Source organism: Phasianus colchicus, chromosome 1 (genome assembly GCF_987193195.1).
Source record: "Phasianus colchicus chromosome 1, bPhaCol1.hap1.1, whole genome shotgun sequence".
In the NCBI taxonomy this organism is placed as follows: Eukaryota; Metazoa; Chordata; class Aves; order Galliformes; family Phasianidae; genus Phasianus; species Phasianus colchicus.
In genome coordinates, this window is record NC_143436.1 from 176,776,358 (window position 1) to 176,802,610 (window position 26,253).

Sequence of the window (26,253 nt, forward strand, 5' to 3'; positions counted from 1 at the left end):
CCAACCCCCCTGCTATGTGCAGGGTCGCCAACCAGCAGACCAGGCTGCCCAGAGCCACATCCAGCCTGGCCTTGAATGCCTCCAGGGATGGGGCATCCACAGCCTTCTTGGGCAACCTGTTCCAGTCACCACCCTCTGGGTGAAAAACTTCCTCCTAATATCTAACCTATATCTTCTCTGAGCTTAAAACCATTCTTCCTTGTCCTATCACTATCAAACCATGCAAACAGTCATTCCCCCTCCTGTTTATACGCTCCCTTCAAGTACTGGAAGGCCACAATGAGGTATCTCCAGAGCCTTCTCTTCTCCAAGCTAAAGAAGGTCATGTCACCCTATAAACAGCCAGATAACTGCACAGCCTGCATTACACTGGTTTTAATTTCAGTTAAATGATAATAATTCAGCAATTTTCTCTCACCTTACAGGGTGACTGTGAAGATACTCTAGTAATGGCTAGCACAGACAAGCTCACAATGACTTCAGTAATCTGTTCTACAAATGCAAAATGTAAGGCATAGACTATGGAACCTGAATAGGAAAGGGCAGCAAGCATTTTGCTTGAAATGATATAATACTCTTACAGAAACCTATACTCCAAGATCACTTCAACAGTTGTCTGTTAACATGCAAGGAGGGCCAACAGATGCTCACACATGAGATTTTAATACGGGTATTTGCTGGCTTCTGATTGCCAACTCTGTCACCAAATCTGTTATTTCAAGGCTGTTCCTTGGATAAATACTGTATATAGAAGGAAGTAGGTATACAAAATGAGTAATTTTTTTTTTATTTTTAATTTTAGGATTAGTTCAAATTAAATACAGTTGTGGGATCTTTGGTATTTACACAGAAAGCTTGTCTGTTGAGCTAACTACCACAGGTCCAAAGCAGTAGACTCAAGGGCACATCACAGACCTAAATATAACCCCCTTTTCCTTGTCCTTTCACCACCTACCAAGCAACATCAACCACTGTGCTCACCTCTCAGCATGAACTGCAGGGAGCCAGCACTCCTGCCTGGCTTACAGGGCTGTGGAAACACAACCAGATTTAAGGGCTCAGAACTGGGCAGAGGGAGTTCCATTATCTTTTGGCTGCTGAGGAAGAATTTCCAAGGAAAGGAGTTTTCTTTTTTTAAGATGTTAGGCAGTAGAGCACACTGCTTAAGAAGAGTCAAAAGGAAATCTTTTCCCACATGAAGTATTCTAATGAAATCTGACAGTTCCTGTTTTTCTGTATAGCTTAACAGAAGAGAATGCATATGGACTGCTAGTGCTCCGACTGCAAAAACCTGCCAAGATTCCCATTAAGGAGGAAAAGTCTCTGTGGGCAAATTACGTTAATTTCCCAAAGATGTTCTTTGGAAAAAAACAGAAGTTCCATTTAAGGATAAATTCAAACAGCATGCCTTTTCTTATCTAAACATCCCTATTTATACACTAGCAGGTGACTGGTATGCTGGGAAATGCTGGGGGAACACGGTGACAACTTCCAGTCACAGATCAGACACCACATCAAGGTCAGTGCCAGAAAATGTTACGTTTATTTCTAATCATCACATACTGCTTTGCTTTAGGATTTACTTCTTTAAGGTTTGAAAACTAACATACAAAAGTGTCAAAGCAACCTGCTTACCTCCTGCAGAAACTTCTCACCCATTGGACCAAAGTGATGACCTGGGGGTCTAATTCCTGACACCACCAGTCCAGAACTGAAGAGCCTTGGCTTCTGGAGGTCAGGTTTAAATTTGTCATACAGGATGCTGGGTGCCTTGCCCTCCCCTCCACCGGATGCCTTCTGCTCTGTGGAGATGGGCACTGGGCATGCTGCTGTACCGTACGGCAGCCCTGCTGGTGCAAATGAAGGGTCAAGTTGCTCTATTGAACGCGGGTTTCTTCTGATGTATGTGATGATTTTAGGTCTCACAGGTTTGGGCTTGGGTATGGCAGGTTTCACCTCCATGCTTTCTTCCAGTTTCTCACTGCAGTCACTGTCCACATCCACCTTATCTGCAAGGGAGCCCTTGGAGTGGACCAGAATAGGTTTGGGGATTGCGCTGCTGCTGGCAGTCTTTATAGGCACTTTGGGAGATATGTTCATCAACTGTGTACTGTCAACAGGAGGTAGGACTGAGGAGGGTGACAGTTTGTCAACGGGAAGTGCATAAATGTCCTTCAAATTACTGTTTGATAGCGTGGGCTGACTGTTAACATCCAGCACTGCCACCGGGCGCATATGAGTTGGAACACATAAAAAAGTTTCAGCCTTTGCTGAAACCTTAGAGCTCTCTGATGCTTCTTCTGGAGGATGTTTCTGTGCAGGAGCTGTCTTTTTACTTGGAACTGAGAAGTTTTCCACATCACTGACGTGGTTGTCAGGCTGTTGGTTTGACACTGTCTCTGCACTGCACGCTCTGTCTTGTTCAGAGAGATCAGAAGCAGGCACAGCAGCATCCTCAGTGCTACCTTTGGCCAGCACCAGTTTATTCTCATTAACTTGCAAGGGTTTGCTGTCAGGTAGATTCATGTTATGTATAAGAGATACCTGTTCACCAACTGTTCCAGTACAACCCGCATCAGCTTCACGTAAATTTTCATTTTTTCTAGGTGTCACTTTGCTACTGAAATTACCATTGCAGGTGAGTGGGAATACCGTTTCCACTTCTCTGTCGTCCTCACTAACCTGGGTCACTGCTCCACTGTCACTGGCATGGCCTCCTCCTCCTTCCCCATGGTTGGTGAAGTTATCAGTCTGTAATTTGTTGTCAGAATAGGTTACAGCCTGATTTGACAAGGGATCCTCTGCTTTATCGCAGATGTCTTGAAAATGGGATGTTTGAAATGTTGATGTGTCAGATCCAGACTCTTTCTGTTCTTTCACTGTTCTACTTCCATCTTTTTTACATCCCAGAAACTCTACAACCATAATTCTCTCAATCTTTTGTTGACATGTGTTTTTAGACTGTAGGGATGGTGCAGCCTTAAGCTCCAGTTTCTTACTTTTATCACCCTGACTTAATTGCGCTTCTGATTTACTAGCAATCTCACTGGGCTTAACAGCTGAATGATGATTGGTATGAGAAGTATGCAGTGTGCTTTCAGTGTTAACATTTGGTACATTTTCTGGTTTACTTATTTTCTTGTTCCCTGAGGTAGATGGTTTAGAATAAAAGACAGTATTTTCCTCTGAGGTATTGTCGAGTGGATGAAACACCATCCCGAGAAAATGATCTGTGGAAGTTTTTTGTGATTTCTCTGTATTTCCAATCAAATGGTGTGACCTGTCAATGGAATCCAGTGATGCGGAAAGCAGACGTTTACAAGACACGCGGCCAACACATTCTTTTGTAAGTGTTTCAGATTGAGGAGAAAATTTACTGGGTCTGCCCAAAGACAGCCTTTTTATTCGTTCCATCTCCACAGTCTTGGACATTTTACTCTTAGGAAAATTCTGGGTGAAGTCAACATCACCTTTGGAAATTATCTCCAGGTTAGCATCATTTGTGCTGCTTTTTAAATTGGACAGACTTTGTCCTCGGCTAATCCTGATATGTCTTGCCATATCCCTAACTTCGCTGGTCCTGCTGTCCTTCCCTATTTCCCTGCTTGTGGTTGAGGGCAGCTTACTTTCCTGTACACTGGTGCTACAGGTCCGAGAGTCTCTGAACACCTGTTTATTCTGTTCTATATCCAGACAAGTAACTCTCTCTGATCCTCTGGAGTGTACATTTCCACCCTCATCTATCAAACCCTGTTTCTTGATATCTCCTTCCGTGGTTCCAACTTTTGTCACAATTTGGTTGGCATTGCTATCCCCCAAGCTCAATGTGCTTTCATTATTATTTTTTATTTCACTGCGGTTGTCCTGAAGCTGGGAGTAACATGACTTGTTTGGGATTAATGGAGCACTCATTCTGAAGTTTCCAGTGACTGCCTTTTTGGCAGCTGTAGGTAACGAGAAAGCCTTTTTCCCCTATCAGATTAACTAACTATTGTACATGCTTCAGTTATAGGCTTAAATTACAAACTGATCAGTAAGAAACTCTTCAGCAGAAAGCTCGGAGCCTATTGTCAAAGTCACATTTTTGTGCTGCTCAGTTGCCTTCAGTGCAACTTCTGGATCCAGGAAATCCTTACGACGTGCAGTAAAGAGTTTCAACGAAAGCAAAATAGATCTGTCAAGTTTCCTCTGAATGACAGCCAGTTAATCCAGCCAACCTATGAGAAGACAAAAAAAAACAGACATTACATCAATATCATGAATTATACTAACTAAAAATAAAGTTAGATCTGCAAACTTCCAGAATGGAGTGCTTTCAAACAGTTCAGATTCTCTTTCAGCCACAGCTTTGCCCCCAGCAAAGTTTCCTAATGTAGCCCAGATCTCTGACTTGAGAAGACATAGTGAAAACTGTCCTGGTTAGAAGAGCAGTTGGTACTGCTTTTAAGACACATAGATTTAAAACTGTTGATAGCTGTAAACAGCTAAGTGAAGACAGAACCCCACATCAAAGCTCTGAGCAGTTTCATACTGCAATAACAGTTCCTTTATTGCACCAAGATTTGCTACTGAAGCATTTAAAGCACTACTGTAGAGAAAAGAAATAAGTATTAAAATTCCAGATCTATTAGGGGATGTTTGTGGGTTTCTTCCTTTGTCTTGCACAAATCACTGTTCTGCTTGTGCTCCGTCTCATGCTGAGCTGCTCTCGCCTGCACCTCCATGTCCCTTCTGCTGAGCTGCTTTCCAGACAGGGACTCAACAGCATCTCCCAGTTTAGTGCCATCAGCAAACTTGCTAAGGATACATCCAGATCACTGATGAAGATGATGAGCAGAACTGGCCCTGGAACTGAGCCTGGGGAACATCTCCAATGGCAGCTTCCAGCCAGATGCAGCTCCATTCATTGCAGCCCTTTGAGCTGCAGCCAGTTCATCTCTCAGCATAACACGAACCTGTTCATCTCACAGCTGGACAATCTGTCCAGAAGGATGCTGTGAGAAAGAGTATCAAAGCCTTACTAAAATTCAGAAAGATTACATCCATGATGTAATCAGATCCCCTTCATCCACTAAGCAGTGATGTTATAGTACGTAGAAGGATATCAAATTACCAAATACCAGGCACAGTCAGTGTGGGCTCAAAGGGGAAGTCCTGCCTTAGTAATTTGACAGGCCTATAATTTTCTGGGTCTTCTCTCATGCCCTTCTTGTAGATGGGTATGATGGTGGCTAGCAGCCAGATGGCAGGGATCTCCCAAGACTCCTAAGACCTTTGGTACTTTATTGTGAGGAGTCCAGCTGTAACATCTGCTGACTCCTTCAGTATTCCGGGGTGAATCCATCAGTCCCTGTGGACATGTGAACGATAAGCTGAAATAATTTTGGTGAATGGAAAGTCTTTGTTCCCACAGTCATGAGTCTTCAACTCAATGACTGGGTAGCATTAATATTACAAACTAAGGCAAAGAAAGTATTAAATGCTTCTGTCTTTTCCTCATCCCCACTCATTAGGTGACCATCTTCATCTTCTGTCCATGTTGTGCCTCAGATATCTCAGATCTGAGATTCTCTCAGATATTTCTTGAATAGTTCAGTACTCTTTACAACTAAAGTATGGACAATGGAAATCAGAATGTGTTCACAGTACACAGAATTCAAAGCACCTGCAACACTCCCAGAAGTGCTGGGTTTCTAATCAAGCACTCACAGGGACTCTAATTAAAAGTGCTGATTAAGTCTCCTGCTCTATGCATAGAGTCTAGGTGAAAGGCTGAGCTCATGTTTCTAACACCTGCTATAAGTGGATCCTCCCAGCCTGTGCAGTCATTCAGCTCTCTCACAATAACTGCCTTTGAGCTCAGACCTGGTTTCTCTACATGAGGCACACACACATTTTGTATGAGTCTTGATTCTGGGCTCCTGGCATAGCTCCATCTCTTCGGCAAACAATAGCTAATTAAATGAATACATGAAACAGAACACAGCAGTAAGGATTTCACTTCAGCACCACAGAACTGTATTTCAGATCTCATCCTCAAAACATTTTAAGTAGGACTTTTAAGCTACATCTTTGTTCTGTCCTTTTTCCCACATTAAAAACAAACAAACAAAAAAAGTATTTATTAAATTAAATATATGCATTGATTTCGGGGGGGGACGACGACTCTGGGGGGATTTTGTGTGCATGTGTGCATGTGTGCTTCTCTTTTTCTTTTTCCCAAAGTGAAAACAACAGAATTTCCATATTCAGTGTGAGAGCTGAGCTCTAGCTGCTCTTCACTGGTCAGAGCACGTCCATTTTAGTCTTTCTGGTTAGCTCCCTGTCTTTCTCGTACTGGGGGCTCCAGACCTGGACGCAGTATTCCAGATGGGGCCTCACAAGAGCAGAGTAGAGGGGAACAATCACCTCTCTGTCCCTGCTGGCCACCCCTCTTTTGATGGAGCCCAGGATCCCATTTGCCTTCCGAGCCGCAAGGACACACTGCTGGCTCATGTTAAGTTTTTCATCTATCAAGACCCCCAGGTCCTTCTCCACAGTGCTCCAGACCCCTCACAGCTTTGTTGCCCTTCTCCGGACACACTCCAGGGCTGTCTTTCTTGTAGTGAAGGCCTCAAAACTGAACACAGCACTCGGTACTTGGTCTTGCTGAACCTCAATGCATTGGCCTCATCCCAGCATTCCGGCCTGTCCAGATCCCTCTGTAGGTCCTTCCTACCCCCAAATAGATTGGCACTTCCTGCCAACTTGGTGCCATCTGCAGATGTACTGAGGGTGCACTCAGTGCCAGGTCATCAGTAAAGACACTGAAGAGGACAGGCCCCAGCACCGACCCCTGGGGAACACCACTTGTGACCAAGTGCCAGCGGGATTTAACTCCGTTCACCACTACCCTCTGGGCCTGGCCCTCCAGCCAGTTTTTCACCAAGCAGAATGTACCTGTCCAAGCCATGGGCTGCCAGCATCTCCAGGAGAATAGTGTGGGAGACAGTGTTGAAGGCTTTGCTGACGTCTATCTAGACTAAGTCAAGAGTTCTACAAGAGTTCATTTCCCTGTGCTAGTTTCTGCAGTTTCTGCCATACATTCTGCTCCATCTCACGCCGCATTTAGCCCACGGGTCCCACCCCACTCTCTGGAGACACCAAGGAGAAGAGGAAGCTGAGCTGGTTGGTTCTGCCCCCTGACATGAACTGGAGCAGTAGAGCTCAGGATGGTAAAACAGCTGGCTGGAAAGCCAAAGCAACAACCTATTTCTAAATAGTAACAGTAGATATTCTGTTTTGTTTTGTTAAAATAAGGAATGTAAGAATAATGCTGAAGATGTTATCCTCAGTAGGCACTGAATAAAAGAAAAGAATGGTAAAGCATTACCATTCTACTGACTGGTTGTATTGTTTTTGATTTGCCACAGAAACAGAGCAGTAATAATTATGAGAATAATTACGAGATACGCAAAAGAATTATCAGAACATGCAGAAAAGTAGAACTGGAGTGAAATAAATAAACTGCAAAATGTGTTGAGAAGTCTGGCTCTTGTAGAAACATTTCCTGGTGCAGACTGTCACAGCTGCTTACACATTCCGGTACTGAAAATTAAACCAGAATATTTACAGCAAGATATGTGGAAAACATATAGTTGTACAACTAACATCGTGAACAGCTTAGGCTGATTGCTCTGTCTGATTTCTAGAACTAAGAAGTGTATGAGAAGCACCTGAATTCCTTATTAACCATCTGCCACTGAACCTGTGAATCTGTATGTTTGCACCTACATGAAAAAATAACACAATTGTTTTGTACCAGCAAGGGGGAGGCCAGCAACCTCCCATCAGCCACCTGCTCCTGCAGGGGAAATCCTCTCCAGCCACTGGGGAAGAAGACTGATGTCGTATCATGAAGACATTTGTATAAGGTGTGAAAGAGATGCAGTTACTACAGAAAAGTGGCATGAACAATAATCTCCTGAAATACAGAATTGTCTCCTAAGAAATCTGCCATGAATACTGATGGCATTCTATGTGGAGACTTCTGCAGAAGAAGAGATACCACCTCATCTCAAGCCAGGGCTGCAAGAACTGAGCCCCACAGAATCAGAGAATCACAGAATCATTAAGTTTGGAAAAGACCACTAAGATCACCAAGTACAAACATCAACCCATCCCCACCATGCCCACTAACCACATCCCTCCCTGTCACATCTCTACAGCTGTTGAACTCTTCCAGGGATGGTGACTCCACCACCTCCCCATGCAGCTGATTCCAGTGCCTCACCACTTCTTCTGAGATGAAATTCTTCCTAATATCCAACCTGAAATACAGTGCTGGAAGGGAAGGAGGTGTGGATGCCTTCCTGAGCAGTCCAAATCATTAAGAACAACAATGGCTAAAGAAGTTGAAACCTGATACAAGGACACTAAAAAAAAGAAGAAAAAAAAAAAAAAAAAGCCAACAAACTCCTTGGAATGGATAACATACAACTAGAATTAATTAAAAGTGGTGAAGAAGCGTTCACCTGAGCACATGGCAATTTTGTTAATGAGATTTGAAAGGCTGAGAACTAACATTTGGATACCCTTCCCAATGGTTTCTACTCACAGAATCATAGGATCATTAAGGTTGGAAAAGACCTCTAAGAACATCTAGTCCAACTGTTGATGGAAAGGTTGGTGTGTATTGTGAAGAAGACTGTTCGGTAGACAACATTCTGCTTGAAGAGCCGTTCAAACAGGCAAAGAAGTGAAACGGTGAATCAAATGCTAGGTTTTTACACACTGGAAAATGATGGGAAGGTAATTCTTATTCGCTTGTAAAACTGAAGTGATCTGTAAAGATGAGTGTGGTTCTGCTACAATTCAGAATTTCAAAGTTTTAGTGGTTTTAATGCCTCTACAGCCAAAAAAATTTTAGTCTTTTCATTATTTACAAAATAGCCTATGTTCTATCTGTATAAATGTAGATATAAAAACTGGATATAAAATAACTAATGGAAAGGAATAACAGGTTTCACATGCAAAAGCAAAGCTTTTTGGTTACATTTAACTTTTGATTAAAATACAGGTTTTTTATTTCACAGTTTAAAATAATACTTCAAGATCAAATTCATTTTAAAGTTTTTAAAAGGGAAGTGTGAAAGCAGTGCACTGTCACTCTGGATGAGGCTGTCCTTTACAAAATACAAACATTATGCCATCTACACGTTTTTTTGTCTCAATACCTGTGTGATAACAAACAGTGGAGCGCTCGGCTTCTTGCTTTCACTAAGCCTATGAGGACATGTTTCTTTTTCAGTTTTTTTCTTGGGTCAGTATTTTGATTTTCCTGCCTATTTTCACATCACATGAAGCACACTGCACACACCAAATATGCCAGCTATGGCAAACGGGTGGGCATTGTCCCTTGCCACGCTCCTGAGCTCCTGAAAACTCAGCCCACACAAACAAGATGGTGACACCACTGAAAACTGCTGAGAAGGGTTCAGATGGGTCCTCCCACCACCAGAATCAGCTACTAAATGCCCAGCACTACATTTTGTTGGTCTTGGAAATGCAAAGACATAAATCTTTGTACATCTCCTTAACTTATCTCCACTTACACTCTGGGGATCACTACATCTTAACTGTAAAGAGACCAAAAATCTTACTAAATAATGTACATAAATTATTTCCTTTTCATACGAAACTTGTAAATGCATGTTTCTTTTGTTAAAAGCATTTTGTAATATAAGCATGAGGAGTTACCCTAATAATTTATTACCTGTGAGGACTAAATTCCCAGAGCATGTTGTATGGAGAGGATCCTGCTTACTGCTATTTCAAAGGAGTAAGGGATTTGGGATTAAAGATTCTCATTATCAAAACCAACAAATTATTTTAATTATTAACATCAATCAAGTCTCCACAAGGCATAAACCTTAATAGCTGTGGTTTTTCAAGACTTCTGTTTTTTTACATTTCCATTTGCTTTTTAATGTTCACTGCTGGATAAGACAACAAACTCCAACCTAAGCAATACTGCCAATCAGATCTCCTTCAAAAAGCAGAAGTCTCCGATTGCCTTAGCAATGGCAATCATGAAGCTGATTGATAACCACAGAAACTAAACTAGCAAATGTTTGGTTTTATTTTCATTTCATATAACTGCACCTGGTTAAAGGCACAAGTACAGCTCATGCTATCTGAGGCACAATGCCATTCAATTCAGGACTTCAAAGGAGAACAAACCGTAGGACCTCAGGGAAAACCGCTGTGAAGAGAGATGGTGTTAGATGCAGGCATACTTGCTGGTTTAGTTGTAAAGCTGGTAAATCAGGCAAGGAAAGCCCTCATTGAGAGCTGCTGTCCACACAGATCCGTAATGCCAAAGTCACAAGCAAAGCACAAGCAGTACAAGAAAGGCTTGAACAAAGGGCCACAGGAGAGAAATCTATCACTGCAGAGCAAATGAAAACAGCAAGAAAGAAAACTGAATAAGTTTTCTTGGAGGGAAGTGTAGTCAAGACAAAAACTGATTTCTCCCAAACAAGTGGAGCCAAATGTCAGCAGAAAGACCAAGTCTGTGGTGCCACAGCTTGGCCCACTCGTGTACACTGCCCTGAGGCTGATCCCAGACATGAGGAGACAACTCTGCACTCTTCCTTTTGCCGCTGGATGTTGGCAGAGCCTCTGTGGATGCATCTCCTTGCCTCTTGGCAGTACTGTTAGTAGCAAAGCATGAAGTGCTGCTAATGCAAACAGGAGACAATGGCAGACGTGGCAGACACACCCCTGCCTCTTGTTCTCCATCAGATGCGATGGGAAGGAGCAGCAAAGGGATCTGCTTGTCCTCTCCAAGAACTGTCACCCTGAAGCCCCAGCCAGCAACATACAACATCCTCCTCCATTCAAAACCGCACACTGCAGCTTATTGTGAGATCTGCAGCAGCTGGACAGTGGATGTGCTGGGCCCCACAGCACCACTTACTTTGTTTCTGTACGGCACAATATCTTGACACAGAAAGGAGGATTGTGAAATGTTTCCAAAATGATCATTGTTTTTTTTCTTTTGTTTTGGTTTGGTTTGGTTTTTTTGCTAAGACTGTTAAATCTTTCCTGCTTTCTAAAAAACATCTGGGAGATAGAAAAAATATACTTAGTTATAACAAACACCAAAAAAATGTTCATAAATTTGCTTCCTATTGAGCAAAAACCAGAAACTCAGAAGCTTTGTCTACTCCAGCAGATTTACCCACTGCTGATAAAGCAGTTACAACCGGTGCTGAGCTCAGTTTAACTTCAAGTGTAGCCAAGGGTAAGCTGCCTTTCCCCATCATTTTCTGAGTTCTTCTGAATCCAATGGTAAGTAAATGCAGCAGCTCTCGACTGAACACCTAAAGATGAATTCAGGACTCTAATTTTAGTTTGCCAGGTTTGCACATTGAAGTTTGAACCACCACCAGCTCTGTAATGCTGTTAAACTTCCAAAAGCATTACTGCAGATATACTGAGGCAACCCACCAGTAAAAACCAAAGGAAATGAAAAGGATTATCAGAAAGGCTGTGCATGCTCTTAAACTCTGGTAAAAAAAAAAAAAAAAACATTTGTCTATAATTAGTTTGATCTACATTTCTAGGATATTTTTCTTTGCGACTTGAGACCTAATGTAAAAAGCAGTGCCAACCTGTTTTAAAGAAGCAGTTACAAAACCAAAACTGTGGTAAAACCTAGACTGGACTCTGCACTAAAGGACCCCCATTACACCAGTTAAAACCACCTACTCAACAGTGTAATGCTCAGCACATTTTTACTGTCATACCATCCAAGCAGGCTCTGTAAAGCACATATAGCAGATTTCTAGGAGTAATCCCAGCTGCCAGGAAGGCAGAAGGAATGTCTGTAATTATGCCACTCAAGGCACTGACTGACCTAGAAGCTGCCCTACAAATCCAGGAGCAGGAGCCTCATGCTGCACCCCATGCACCTCATGTCCATAGTGGCTGGGGCTCACCAAGGACAGACTGCCAAGGAAGTTTCCATTTCAGAGCATAGGAGGCAAAAAGCAAAATCTGATTATTTGTGAAGGTCAAGCACAACTAATGCATTACCTTCCTGCTGCTACTGATCCTGAAAGGGTAGTACAAGTACATCTCAGTGACCATGGCTCTGTAAACAATTACATTTGTTCTGCTTAGTATATCTATTGCTCATAAACACTTGGAGCAATTCTTCTGTCAAAAGACTGCAGCCTCATTTTCATAAATCAGCACAGATCTGACTCAGCTTCAGCATTCTATCACCTTTCTATTTACCACTCTATCACCATGCACTCCTTACACGTATAAATAAAATGAGAAATATTTCCATTGTTTGCTTTAGGAATTTTTCCCACATTATTCAACAGAAAAGATATGTAACACAATGATAGGATTTAAGATCTTTATACTCATGTTTACTTTTTTTTTATTTAGTTGAATAATAGCACTTGCAGTTGTGCATCACTGTTTGACTGTATCAAACTAGCAAGCATACCAGAAACACTGAACGAGAACTAGCAAGCATCCAGCGGTTCAGCCTAAGGAAAAAAAGATATTTGCTCTAACTGCACACCTCACCTTATTGTAGTCTCACTTTCTACTTACCCAAACAAAACAATCCTCTTCCCTCCTTCAGAAGCTGGGAAGAGGCTGAAGACCAGAAAGGCTTCTGGGCAAGGTAATGCAATAAACTCCAAAGAATGGGGTCCTGTAAAGGAAGTGTCTGCAAGTTCCCTTCCTCCTTGCCCCGGTCTGCTTGTGTCAACAAACTGAGGGAGAGGGATGTAGTCTCCCAAGGGACTGCTCAGGACTTTCCAGCTTTGCTGGTGGAGCTGGTTGGAGGACAAGTGCTGGTGGAGGACACTGAACATGAGTCAGTGGTATGTCCTTGCAGTGAAGGCTAAATATGTACAGGGCTGCATTACCAAGGGTGTACCCAGCAGGTCAAGGAAGCAATCTTTCCCTTTTCTTGGCATGAATGAGACATATAGAGCACCGTGCCCAGGTTTGGGGCCTCAGTACAATTCTGGAGAGGAATTCAGAGGAAGGCCACTGAGATATTACAGATCTGCATTACATCATTCATAGACAATGTATTAAAACAGGTTGAGAGACCTAAATTGGTTCAGCCTAGAAGTCTGAGGGGAACCTAATGGCTATCTCCAACTACTGAATAAGGGCAATAATAGGGAAAATCGAGCCAGACTCCTCTCCTAAGTGCACAGCTAAGGAAAAGAAGCAGAAGTCAGAAGTTCCAATAAGGAACATTCAAACCGAATATGAGGAAAAAACTCTTCTTAATGATAGGAGTGAAGCACAGGTGCAAATCAACAAGAGGGTCATACAATCTCTGTTCTTGGAGATCATCAAAATTTGATTCAGTAAGGCCCCGAGAAACCTGACCTAATGGTGAAGCTGGTCCAGCTTTCAGAGAATTATAGAATCATTAAGGTTGAAAAAGACCACTAAGACCACCTAGTTGAACTGTTGACCCAACCACTACTGTAACCACTAAACCACATCCCTCAGTGCTACATCTCCACATTTCTTTAACACCTCCAGGGACAGTGACTCCACCACCTCCCAGAGCAGCCTGTTCTAATGCTTTACCACTCATTTCTGAAAAGAAATTTTTCCTAATATTCAACCTGTGCAGAGCTTGGGCTAGGTGACCTTCCCACCAAGCTGCTTCATGATTATAATAGCAGTAGCATTACAGGAAGAGGAACCATAGATCATTTCATGACACACTGCTGGAAACTCCACTGAATGAGACACAATGCAAGCTTGCGTGCCTGCAATAACTACTTGTATCTCCCACACAGTGCACTTAGTTCAAAACAGTACCCAGAGACTGTAGCAGCCATCATTTGCTCAGCCCTCCAGAAATGGAACCAGCACCACCTGACACATATAGCTACTTTGTGGTTAGGAGCCAAGCTGTAGGGTTAGGAGCTGTAATAAAGCTGGATGCATAATGATGTGGCAGGAACATGTTACCTACATTTAACAGCGTGTTACACCAGCTCAGGCACGTACCATCGGCAAAGGGAAGGATACAGTCCTCTTGGGTCTCATTTAATGCCATGCTATTTATTTTCAACTCCATTGAGTTTTAGGCAGTCTCTGTCTGTCCTGGTCGGAGCACTTAATACTGTGTTTATGGTTATGTAACATAAAGGACAGAGAAAGAATGGGAACTCTGTAGAAATGCAGTTAGCACCATTAGATAAATTAGTGCCACACTGTTAGTGAGAGAATGTGTCAAAACTGAGAAGACCAATTCAAATATTCATCAATACTACAATAAGTACTTATTATAAAAGTTTTCATCAGTGGCTAGAAGTCATATGATTCTGCTAACATGTATTTGAAAAACTTAAAGGTAAAACTGTCTCCTTATTCTAAATACCCTGCTGAACCTGGTATGTGATTTTTACACCAAGATCTACAAATAAAAGGTCTACTGACAGCTGGCTTCCTTCTATCTCATGATCCACAGTGCACCAGTAGCCCTGTCATCACTGATAAACACTCATCATGACCTTAGCTAGAAAGGAATTGTAGTGACTGGAAACAGTCATAGAAAGAAATGACAGTGGAAAACAGCAAACATTGATTTATGTATGTGCTCTCAGGGAACTAAAGAAATGGATATGGACTACCTGATATTTTGTATGATCTTTTGTATGTAAAAATGTATTTTTGCATACACTTTGAGTATCTTTAAAATGCATAAAAGTTGTTTGGAGCATCAGGCAGATTGCCATAACTGTTGGAAGTAGAAATACTACACAAACAGGAATATGAAACTTTTGCTTGAAACCGGAGAGATCTGCAACTGCCATAAAGTTCTGAGCATGCTATTGTTCAGAAGCTTAGTAAGAAATCAGACAATAGCAAGAAACAAAGGCAAGCAAAATGCTTAATAGCATAGCAGTGTTCCATTTTTAATCACTTTACAAAGCTAAGGTAGTTAATCAATCGTGCTTAGACTTCATAAGGACATATGGAACTGTCACTGTACATTTTTGAAGAACATTCTAGACAAGCCTCTTAGAAATGATGAAATTCTACATTTTCTTGCCACGAGGAAGAGGAATTATTAAAGTGATCTCCCTTCCGTTCTTGTTTTCCAACTAGCCTATGAAACTTGAGAAAAAAATAGACATAAAAGGAGTTCATATCAGTACCATGGGCAAATAATGACGATGTGAACTATAAGCTCCTGTCCAGCAAATGCTTCCATACATGCTGAACTTTACTGTCTTAACTCATCTTACACATCTCAAGGGGGTGTCTCCAAACAGTAAAATTATGTATAGGCCAAAGTGTTTGCACTCCATGTGCCATAACTCTCACTTCTGTACAGCATGAAGAAAGACAGCTGTTCACACTTGTATGCTGCTTGTATGAGAGCCTTCAAATAAAAATAATTAGTGTCTGGAAAAGCTTGGCTAGTCAAGAGTTAGTTTGTACAAGAAACATTTGTAGGACTTTGGACACAGAAAAAGTAATGTGACTATGAATCATAAGTGTTGCAATGTTTCTTTAATTTTGCTTGAAGTGTATGGAGATGCAGTAGTAAGGATGTCGTAGTGTCAGTCAGGATGTCTTGACATCAAACATTTTAGGACACTGGCAAATTCTTACCAAGATCTCTACAGAGACCTTGATGTTGTCCGTCTCAAAGTGAAGTGGGGTAACCTTCATGAATATTACAGGGCATCTTTACGTATTTAAAAATGGAACAGTCAATGTGATAATTTGGGGATGTCAATCCAACAGTTTACATTCTTTATTCTGGGGTTCTTTCCCAAGATAAGACTTCTGAGAACTGTCATCTTAAGCCAAGCAGAGACAGTACATGTGAGGACAGGACGCTCTGATTTTTCAGGAATGCCTACACAAAAGTAGCAATAAAGACTGTTAGGTCACACCTGGTTTGTTCCTAATGGACTAATATGCATTATGACCACTAACAGCTTTAATAACTTTTATATAATTGCTTAGATGATTGAATCTGAAAAAGAAATAGCAGTTCAATTGGTCTGTCTAACAGACAATAGTCCTAAAGTAACATTATTAGTGGTAACAGAATGAAAATGAGAAAAAAGAAGAAGATCTACATGAGCATTTCTCCTGCCTTGACTCAGTTCTGCACCACAGGCATCACTGTGGGCATTGTTCATGCCCTGAACAGAGCAGGATCACGTCTGGTGCTTTAATCATTACAAATCGGTTACGAAAGAGCACTGGAAAATAAACATTAGGAAACCATTGCCCTCATGCTACAGAATGGTTGGTATGGAAAAATCAGTGACTTGTTCATCTAGTTTCATTGTTTACTTGCAGTAAACTATTTGAGGCAATCAGAGAACATAAATACCCAAAAGCATAATGGAAGGAAGAAAACAGCCCCTTGCCAGGAGCAACAACCTAAAGCAGAGTGTCTCTTGGGTTTTCTAACCCTCTGAAAATGAGTTATCTTTCAAGAAAGTTTCCACTAGTTGATTGCCACCGATGACAGTAAATACAGAGCAAAAACTTGCAAGGGTGCATTTTTAATAACACTGTGATTTGTCTTCTTGTATTTGGCAAACCATCTAAATACCATTGTAGCACTATATTAAACTATCTCATTGGACTCAAACAGCTAATGTATTACTGCTGGCTTGAAAAAACATCAAGAAGGTCTATTTATAAATAGCTTCTCTGTGCTTAGTGTATTAATTATTTTTTTCTTCCAGCAGAGGCTGTTGCCAAAAAATGTACACCAGTGTCTTTTGGAAGACTTTTTGTAGCCTTATCTGATCTGCAGAGATATTAAATCTGTACTGTAATTACATACTAAGACTTCTTACAATGTGCAATCTATTGTCTGTTGTACAAATACATATACAGCTGCTAAGACATTCTGTAACAGCTACCAGGGAGACACTTCTCCATGCAGCTAAGACAGATGCAGCCAATACCTATGAAAGAAAGGGACAGACTCTTTAGCAGGGTGTGTTGTGATAGGGCAAGGGGAATAGTTTCAAACCAAAAGAGGGGAGATATAGACTGGATATGAAGAAGTTTTTTCACAAGAGTAGCGAGGCACTGGCACAGACTGCCCAGAGAGAGATGGATGCCCCATCTTTGAGACTTTCAAGGTCAGGCTGGATGGGGCTCTGAGCACCCAATGGAGCAGTAGGTATCCTTGTTCACTGCAGAGGAGTTGACTAGATGGCTTTAAAGGGTCCTTTCCAACTCAAAAGGTTCTATGATTCAAGAGTAAAAGGAAGGCTAGGACAAATGTGGGTCCCCTACTAAATGAGATGAGTATCTTGGTAACAAGAGACCCTGAGAAGATAAAGATTCTGAATGCCTTCTTTGCTTCAGTCTTCAATGCTAAGACTAGCCCTCAGAAATCCCAGAGCCTGGAGGTAAGAGAGAGAGTCTGGGTAAAGCAGGACTTCCTGGTAGTTAAGGAGGATGTGGTCAGAGAGCTTCTAGCAAAAACCAGCACACACAGATCCATGGGCCCCAATGGGATGTAACCAAGTGTGTTTAAAGAACTGGCAGAGGTGACTGCTGAGCCACTCTCTAGCATCTTTGAAAGGTCTTGCCAATGTCACTCTAGTCTTCAAAAAAGGGCAAGGATGATCCAGGAAACTACAGGCCAATCAGCCTCAACTTTGTCCCTGGAAAGGTGATGGAACAACTTGCTCTGGATAGCCTCTCCAAGCAATTGGGTATCAGGAGTACTCAACGTGGATTCACCAAGGGGAAGTTATGACTGACCAACACGATAGCTTTCTATCATGTTATCACTGGCTGGGAGGACATCAGCAGATGTTGTGTACATTGACTTGTGGAAGAACTTCAATACAGTAAGAGTGATGGAGCACTGGAACAGGCTACCCAGAGAGGTTGTTTAGCCCCCTTCTATGGAAATATTCAAGACTTGTCTGGAGGCCTACCTGTGTGACCTATTGTAGGATACCTGCTTTAGCAGGGGTGTTGAACTTGATGATCTCTTGAGGTCCTTTCCAACCTACAGTCCAATTCTATGATCTTCCTAGTGAAAAGCCTTGGAAAGTCTTCTGTCCTTGCTGATAGAAGCCACTGCACACAATCATTAGCTATGCTGCCATTTGGAAATACCTTTTCACCCCTTTTCTTTCACTGGTCTCAAAACTGCATCTTGCACTGGCAAAAGACAACTGAAAAAACGGATGCTTATGCAGGAGTTGGAGCAGGTGAAGTGATACACATAATTACATGAGAACTGGTGAACAGTTCCGTGAAAGATTTTCCTCTCTTCTTCGCACATAATGTTAAGTTTAAATAGCCGAAACAATTGCTCTCTTGGGCAAAATTTATTTCCTGCAACAACACGCTACATGACAAATTTCAGCCTGGAGTTCATTTTTATGAATGACTACAAAACATTTACAGAATATTATTTAAAATGACAAATAGAGATCGATCCTTCGCTGTAGAATGGTAGTGGACTTTGCTATAATGCAAAAGCAGAATTTCACAAGCTGCAGGGACACTTCTGCAGATCCTAAATCCTTGCGAAACCTAACAAAGCTGTAATTGCTTCCTCTGTAATACACGTATATGAAATAATGTTTCAACTTTCATCTTCTCCCTTCCCTTTCCATAGTCATGACATCTAATGTTCTATTCGAAGCACACAGGCAGAATTCTTTTATCTTATCCCTCAGGAAAGTGCAAAGCGTTAACCAGAGGTAACAAAGTCCCTTCAGCATCCTCTTTATTAATTGAGAAATAATATCTATTTTGCAAGAGTAGCCAAAATCCAGTGGTGTGAGTGCATAAGGAATCAGAAGATGTCTCTGATCTGTTACCTGATAGGGTGCCCACGCCACTTCTCAGACATAAAAGCAAATGCTATGCAGTCACACTGGCAGCAAATGAAGTGTAATCAGTTTTCTGCACTGTGCTGTACATACTTAAATTTTTAAGATATTCTTTATAGCTATATGATTAAGTAAGAACCTTTTTCTGTTAAAACACAAGGCTCAGTTTAAATCAGCCTGCAATGACCAACTACAAGATACAGATTTCAGCACTGACAGGGTTTGTGTGCTAGGGCATACTTGATTGGGACTCTTTGAATTGACTGTAAGGATAAAGGGAATATTAGATCACAGAGTCCATAGTACTTGATTATACAATCCAGTCTCATACACAGAGTATTTCCAAGAATATGGATAAGTTAAAGCACTTTGGTCCCTGAGAAACTGGGTAGAGATATGTGAGATTTCAGGATTAGAATGCCTGAGGTCTGTTTAACAGCAGGGAGATGATGTGCTGCAGCTCAGCGATCGCAGTGATCCTGGCAGGCAGTGGTGCTCTCCGATGCAGAGACAACGTGATGAATTCTCTGGTCTTTGCTTATGTGATCTTACTAATCTCTATTCTGTCTAAAATTTGGACAGGCTTTGTAAGCTGAGCATCTGAACAAAGGCTTATAAGCAAAGTAATTAAGAACTATGATTGTTTCCTCTTGTCTCTGTTTCTTGCGCCCCATCTCCACCAATGTTTCATTTCTGATTCTTCAGAGAATGCCAAAAAAACATACAAGTTAGAGTAAGTCTGAACTCCTCCCTCCACCCCAATCTCAGATACAAATAAATCCAGAAAATATTTGGTAAATTGCACACTGGGGGAAAAGTACCACAAGTGCTGCTACTTGCTGGTTCACCAGGCTAAAAGATTAAACAGTCCATGTATCATGGTGGTAAATCACGATGCCTCCAGTATCCCTAATCTACAAATAGATGTGGATGGAAGAAAAGAGATCCTATTCTACAACAGGATTTTGTGTGACGTTCCCTGCAGGTATCTTGTATGTACCAGAATTTTTGTGTTACTGAGTGTGTTATCCTGCATACTAAATTCCAAAAGAGCTGGATCCATTAAACTGTCTCAGGTAAGGGAATACCAGATCAAGGAGATCTTTTCTCATTCTTGGTGATCAATGAAGTCTATTAGCAGAAGTGTTATACCATAATTATTTCAAAGGAATTAAGCTAAGCTGTTCTATTCCTATACTTGTGCGTTGCTGCTTGGGAAGACGTAGCAATCTCAGTACTCAGAGATCACTTGGAATTACGTTATCTCTCTCTGACCTTAAATATTGCGGTGAGGATGGTGGAAGAGGCCACCATGTGAGCAGCCTTGATGTGAACAGGGCAGCTTGAAGCCCTGGGTACAAGAGAGCTCACATGAAGTTCAATCTGCCTTGTTCAAACCCCGTGTACTGAAGAGAATTTAATGAGCATTGCAGTAAGGATCTACAGACAAAAACGCATCCAAATCAAGCACTGAAATAACTTCAAATGACAGACAAATTCATACAAAGTGACGCCTCTTCAGGGGTACTTTGGGGAGAAAATGCCTACATTTATTAACCAGATTAGTTGTTAAACATAAACTATCCTACTTTACTTGAATGGCCACGCTGCACTCCTAGGGCCGGCACATGAGAGTTTCTCTGTACAGTCTCTCTTATCATCCAAAATGGTATCTCCAGATCAGGTTTTGCACATAAACAGAAATTATTTGTGAAAATTACTGTGTGAACTGGGTTACTTTGTTTACACAGAAAGTCCTATTTATTATTTTTATAATGAATGGTATTTTGGATTCATCATGTTGGATAAAGATACGACAATTATACCCTTCAGTTGCAATAACTGCTATTTGTACGAAAGGTTTCCACCAACTGATTTTAATTGTATTGTTTTACAAGATATGCTGGCATGAATTTTTCCAAACAACAAAAATGCCCCTTGACATGCAGCTTTTCATGAGATACACTAATTTATGTTCTCACAGCATTGCAATCTCAGTAAAATTATACACTTTGATTCAAAAAGAAAATTAAGCAAAAGGAAAAAAGAAGAGAGAGGAGAGGAGAGGAGAGGAGAGGAGAGGAGAGGAGAGGAGAGGAGAGGAGAGGAGAGGAGAGGAGAGGAGAGGAGAGGAGAGGAGAGGAGAGGAGAGGAGAGGAGAGGAGAGGAGAGGAGAGGAGAGGAGAGGAGAGGAGAGGAGAGGAGAGGAGAGGAGAGGAGAGGAGAGGAGAGGAGAGGAGAGGAGAGGAGAGGAGAGGAGAGGGTGGTATGGCATCCCTTAGAGACGACACTTTGGCTAACAAAATGAAGTAGCAATGCTTCTGAGCACTGAGCACTGGAATCCTTGGAATGGCCTGGAATGGCTCATCCTTATTCTTTTGAACATTTTTATTCTCCAAAAGAGGGTGGATACTTACAAATGCATCCTTGAACATTCAAATTTTGAAGCCATTCCAAGGAAATGCTTGGGAGAGTACTAACTCTCACCAGCCAGAGATACACCATCTACCATGCTAACCATTAAGCCAGCTGGAGATCCAAGTGCTCAGGAAGGTTCCCTGTTTAATTTATGTACATAGATGTGGCCAGGGCAAGTATGAGAAAATGTAGCCAATAAAACTATAACTTTACAGAATCCTGTGGAAATCTTCACTGAATTCCTGAATTTCAAACAACAATGAAAAAAGCCCAACAAGCAGGAATTAGTCACTGACTAGTGATGGTTCTTGTCCTCTTCAGAGCCTGCTCCTGCTGGAACCTGAAACTTTTCTCTATCCTTTGTTTTTTTCTGTCCTCCACTCCCTTCACTCTGCCTCTCAAAATGAGTATTTAACAACACAGAGTATTCTGGAAAACAGTTTATGTAAGAAATACTACAGTAAATAAATACATGCACATGGTCTTTGTGGTTTTGGATAACAAGAACCATATGTTGTCAGTAGAATCCCACAGTGTGCAGCCGAGTGTTTTCTGCCCCATCTCCAGCCTGGTACAAGTTCCTGGCAACAAAGCTTCACAGTAAAACATTTGCTGCATTTAAGAGAACAGGTTTTCACCCTTTACTAAAACAGGTTAAGTAGTTTTTTGATCAAAATAATCCTGCCATCCCATAAAAATTTCATATATTCTTGAGGGACACTTTCTACCTTTATTTCTAAATACAGAAATGAAGAAGAAAACAGTAACAATGAGAAATTCTTTTTTTTTTTTTTTTTTTTAAGTACTATTTGAAAAAAATCTTTCAACTCTTTACAAGGGTAGACATTAGCAAGACAAGGGGAAATGGTTTTAAGTTGAAGGAGGGAAGATTTAGGTTGGATGTCAGGGAGAAGTTCCTTACTATGAGAGTAGTGAGGTGCTGGAACAGGCTGCCCAGAGAGGTTGTGGATGCCCCGTCCCTGGAGGTGTTCAAGGCCAGATTGGATGGGGCCCTGGGCAGCCTGGTCTAGTATTAAATGGGGAGGTTGGTGGCCCTGCCTGGTTTGGGGGAGTTGAAAATTCATGATCCTTGAGGTCTCTTCCAACCCAGGCCATTCTGTGATTCTGTGTGAAAAACTAATTATGAAAAAGTATTTCCAAAATCATCAATTATAAAATTTTAAAAAATATGAAGATCTTTTAGCATATTTCTCACATTTTTGACTCCCTGTTTTTATTGGGCATTTGAGGACAAATGGGTGGAAATCAGCTCGGCCTGATGCCACCCCACCACCCTATAAAGAAAGGGCAGTAATTATATCAATTAGCCTCACCCCACAACGGACACAAAGACAATATCAGAGTCCTGAAGAATATTTGCACAGTCAGTGGAAGGAAAGCTGAGGGGAAGAAAGAAGGCAGGAAACAGTTAATCAATCTTAACGGCTGGAGAGATTATAAAAATTGGAAGAGAAAAGAAGTGAAAAGAGAAAATCAGTTATTTGTAATGAAAAGGGAAATAAAATCTGTAGTAAAAGAGACTGAAATACGCAGAATAACAGGAAGACAGCCAAGAAATGTAGAGAAATAGAAGAGGAGGAAATTGCACCCTCATGAAAATAACAGCCCTGGCCTTTCTCAGGCAGAGTTGTCACTCCCAGGAAACCCTTCGGATTTTGGGAAAGTTGACAAAATGAGATAAAAGTGCAAGGTATGCTATCAAGAGCGAAAAAGTATGGAGTTAGGTCAACTGACTCTCTGTAACATCTCATTTCCTAGTATTTTGCTAAAAAGAGATGCTCAGGGCAATCATATCCCTTTCTCCTCTGAACTAGACATGAGATATTTCTCCCTTTCTTTGCTCTCTTACAGCTCTCTCTTACTTTAACCTACTTCCTTTGCACTGAGTTCCTTTGCACCTACGTGGAAATCTCAAATGAGAGCTGCTCATTTCCTTGAGCTGGCCCTGCCACACCAATAAGTAACCTTGGCTCCACCACCTCCCAGCAGCCTGGCCTACCCCTGACCTCCTTGGCAGGGGAATATTGCGGTCAGCCAAGCCCTAGCTTAGCCCAAGCCCTGTTTGATCAGCAGCAGATTATGCTAAGAGCTTTCCTATCTGAGTACAGCATGAGAGCATTCAGGCTGGCTTCTGCCTTCCTGTTTTAATGACATGATAATTATCAGCAGCACACGCACCTTCCACAGACACCTTCCAAGCTAAGGTCCAAAGCTCTCCTATCATCAACAGTTTCCATGTCCCTGGAAGAGGAATCTGTGTGAGAAATGGTGGCATGAAGCCACTACCTTATCACACACCATAGAATAGTTTTTGAGAAGCAAAGCTATTAGCCATGGCTGTTGCCTACAGAAATAAAACTGCTTCCTTCTGATAAGCAAAGTCACTGTTTGGAATGTGACTTCATCTTATTCTGTGCTCTTACACAAACCTAGGTTGTTATCTTGGAGACAAGGACAATAATAAAAGTAATCTATTCCCATGACTTTCATATGGTATGTTATCTTGCTGAAAGACAGAGAGTTTTGAAACCAAAGTCTGATGTCACATCTGGCACTGGTGGGACCACACCATGTCCAGAGCTGTCCTCATTTTAGCACTTGCTAACTGCGACAATAAGCTCACACCACTTCTGTCTTACCCTTACACATTAACAATGAAAGTACCAGCTGAAAGTTGAGCACCCCACAGCTGGAAAAATTACATTGTGAACTGACTGATTTCAGAGCAACCATGAGGTTCTGACATGACAGACAAAAAATAAGGTCTGCGCAATCTTACAGAGGCATTTATGGCACACATTCACACATATAAGCATCTCTGTGTACAGCAATAGTAAGATGTGGTAAGAGTAGCAAGAATGGTAAGCAGTGTGCCCAGCTGGCCAAGAAGGCCAATGGCAGCCTGGCTTGTATCAGCAGTAGTGCAGCCAGCGGCACCAGAGGTGATCGGCCCTCTGTACTCAGCTCCGGGAGGCCGCACTGAGTGCTGAGTTCAGCTCTGGGCCCCACACTACAAGAAAGACATCGAGGCCCTGGAGTGTGTGCAGAGAAGGGCAACGAAGCTGTGAGGGGACTGGAGCACAAGTCTGATGGGCAGCAGCTGAGGGAGCTGGGATTGTTCAGTATGGAGAAGAGGAGGCTCAGAGGAGACCTCATCACTCTCTACAGCTGTCTGAAAGGAGGCTGCGGTGAGGTGGGGGTCGGCCTCTGCTCCCAGGTTACAGCAATAGGATGAGAAGAGCTACGCAAGAAATAAGTATAGCTCAGTGCAAGCGTTTCAGTAATATGCAGGGCTTTTAGTAAAAGAGGGAGATAACACCACAGAATATATGGGGTATGAAAGACAACTGAATAGCATGCTTAGAAATATCCAGCATTTAAAAAAAAAAAAAAAAAAAGCAATCTAATCCCATTAATCTGAAAAGACCTCAGAGATCAGCTATGACACAATCCAGCTGGGACAGAAGAATATCATGAAACACATTACAGTTATTTCAGTGAGAAGTATAATCCAGTGAAAAGGTATTACTTGAAATGTTGCAATACAAAGCTGGGGCTTGGGGACAGGCTAAATATTAGCTACATGTTTAGTGATACTGGGCCTGCTCATTGTTATCATAGATTCATGGAATGGTTTGGTTTGTAAGGGACCTTAGAGATAATCTGGTTCCAATCCCCCTGCTATGAGCAGGGACCGAGATGCTTTGGTTCAGCCTTTATAATAGTTGCATCTTTGAATTCACTGCTGGTGTTTGACTCACATGATACAGGTGTTTTTCACTTGCTTGGCTAGCATGGACTATTGAAAGTTATCCAAGAAAAAGATCACCAAAACATAAGATCAACTCCAAAAAACAGGCTCTATGATTCATGGTGATTTCATCAGAGACTTTTCTCCCATTTTTAGATCTTGCTTGCCCTGTGTGTTTAGCTTACATGGTTTTCCTTACTCATAGACTGTCCAAGACTTGCTAAGAACTGTGGTAAAAAAGTGTACAAAACTCCTTGTACAGCACTTCACTCAGTAAGGTCCTGTTCTCAGCTGGTTGCCCTATGAGCTAATGCAATATAAATAGCAGCTGGAAAGCTAAGACAGAGCACTCAGACCTCAAGTCCAACCTTTGCACACACATAGCTCAAGCACACAGGGCACCATCATGCTGTGAGAGCGCAACAGACTTAAATCAGCTGTGATGCTCAAATTTATCCTTTCCAATGCTCTGTCATTCAGCCCTTCAGTGGAAGACATTTCACACTGCACAACTCAGCTTTATTTCAGTTTTTCTAGCCTTGCAAGTTGCTTTAACCGATCCAAGTTGCTGTGACAACAGACTGGTCTTGAAATGAAAGTAAAAGCTTAAAGAATCAGAGCAAGGGACACATGGACGTAAGAATCCCAGTCCTATAATGCAGAGAAGGGGCAGCAGGAGACAACCATGTGAGAAAAAAGGTCTCCGGAGCACTGTGCAAGTAATGAGATGATCAAAGAGACTATTGAAAACAGTGTAGATGGGGACTTTAAACAACACTTCTATCTCTATAATGAATTCATCCTTTGTCAATCTTGGAATTTAATCATCACTAAAGCTGTTTCTTAATAGCTCGTGCTCTATCCGCAATAACATGCAACAACCTACCCTTTCCTTTCTTATTGGTGAAAGTGACCAGAATTGAGATTTAGGATTTGGCTTACTGGTGATTCATCATCAAAAATGAACATGTAGAAGCAGGCTTTACTAGTCAGGATTAAGACTGAAGTCTCAGACTGCAACTGCCTACCCAGTCTTGCATATTCTCTGTACCAGTACATCCTATACTGGCTAGATGATGGAAATTCAAGTCAGACTTGTGGCTTGAATCATCCTGACTCTTTTATATTGTTAAAGTCAGGTCTTGGCTCCCTGCTTTGCAATAGTATTTCCTAGAGTTA

The 26,253-nt window shown here is 41.7% G+C and overlaps 1 protein-coding gene across 4 annotated transcripts in view; it reads right to left on the reverse strand.

Annotated features, from left to right (window-relative positions):
* The window catches only part of MTUS2 (microtubule associated scaffold protein 2), a 267,632-nt gene that overhangs the window by 158,976 nt on the left and 82,403 nt on the right, over positions 1-26,253 (reverse strand). For all 4 annotated transcript variants that reach the window (XM_090133624.1, XM_090133619.1, XM_090133611.1 and 1 more), the window contains one exon: positions 1,636-4,217. In XM_090133624.1, coding sequence (XP_089989750.1) covers positions 1,636-3,912 — 2,277 coding nt within the window. In that variant the 5' untranslated portion in view covers positions 3,913-4,217. The remainder of the gene's footprint in view (positions 1-1,635; positions 4,218-26,253) is intronic.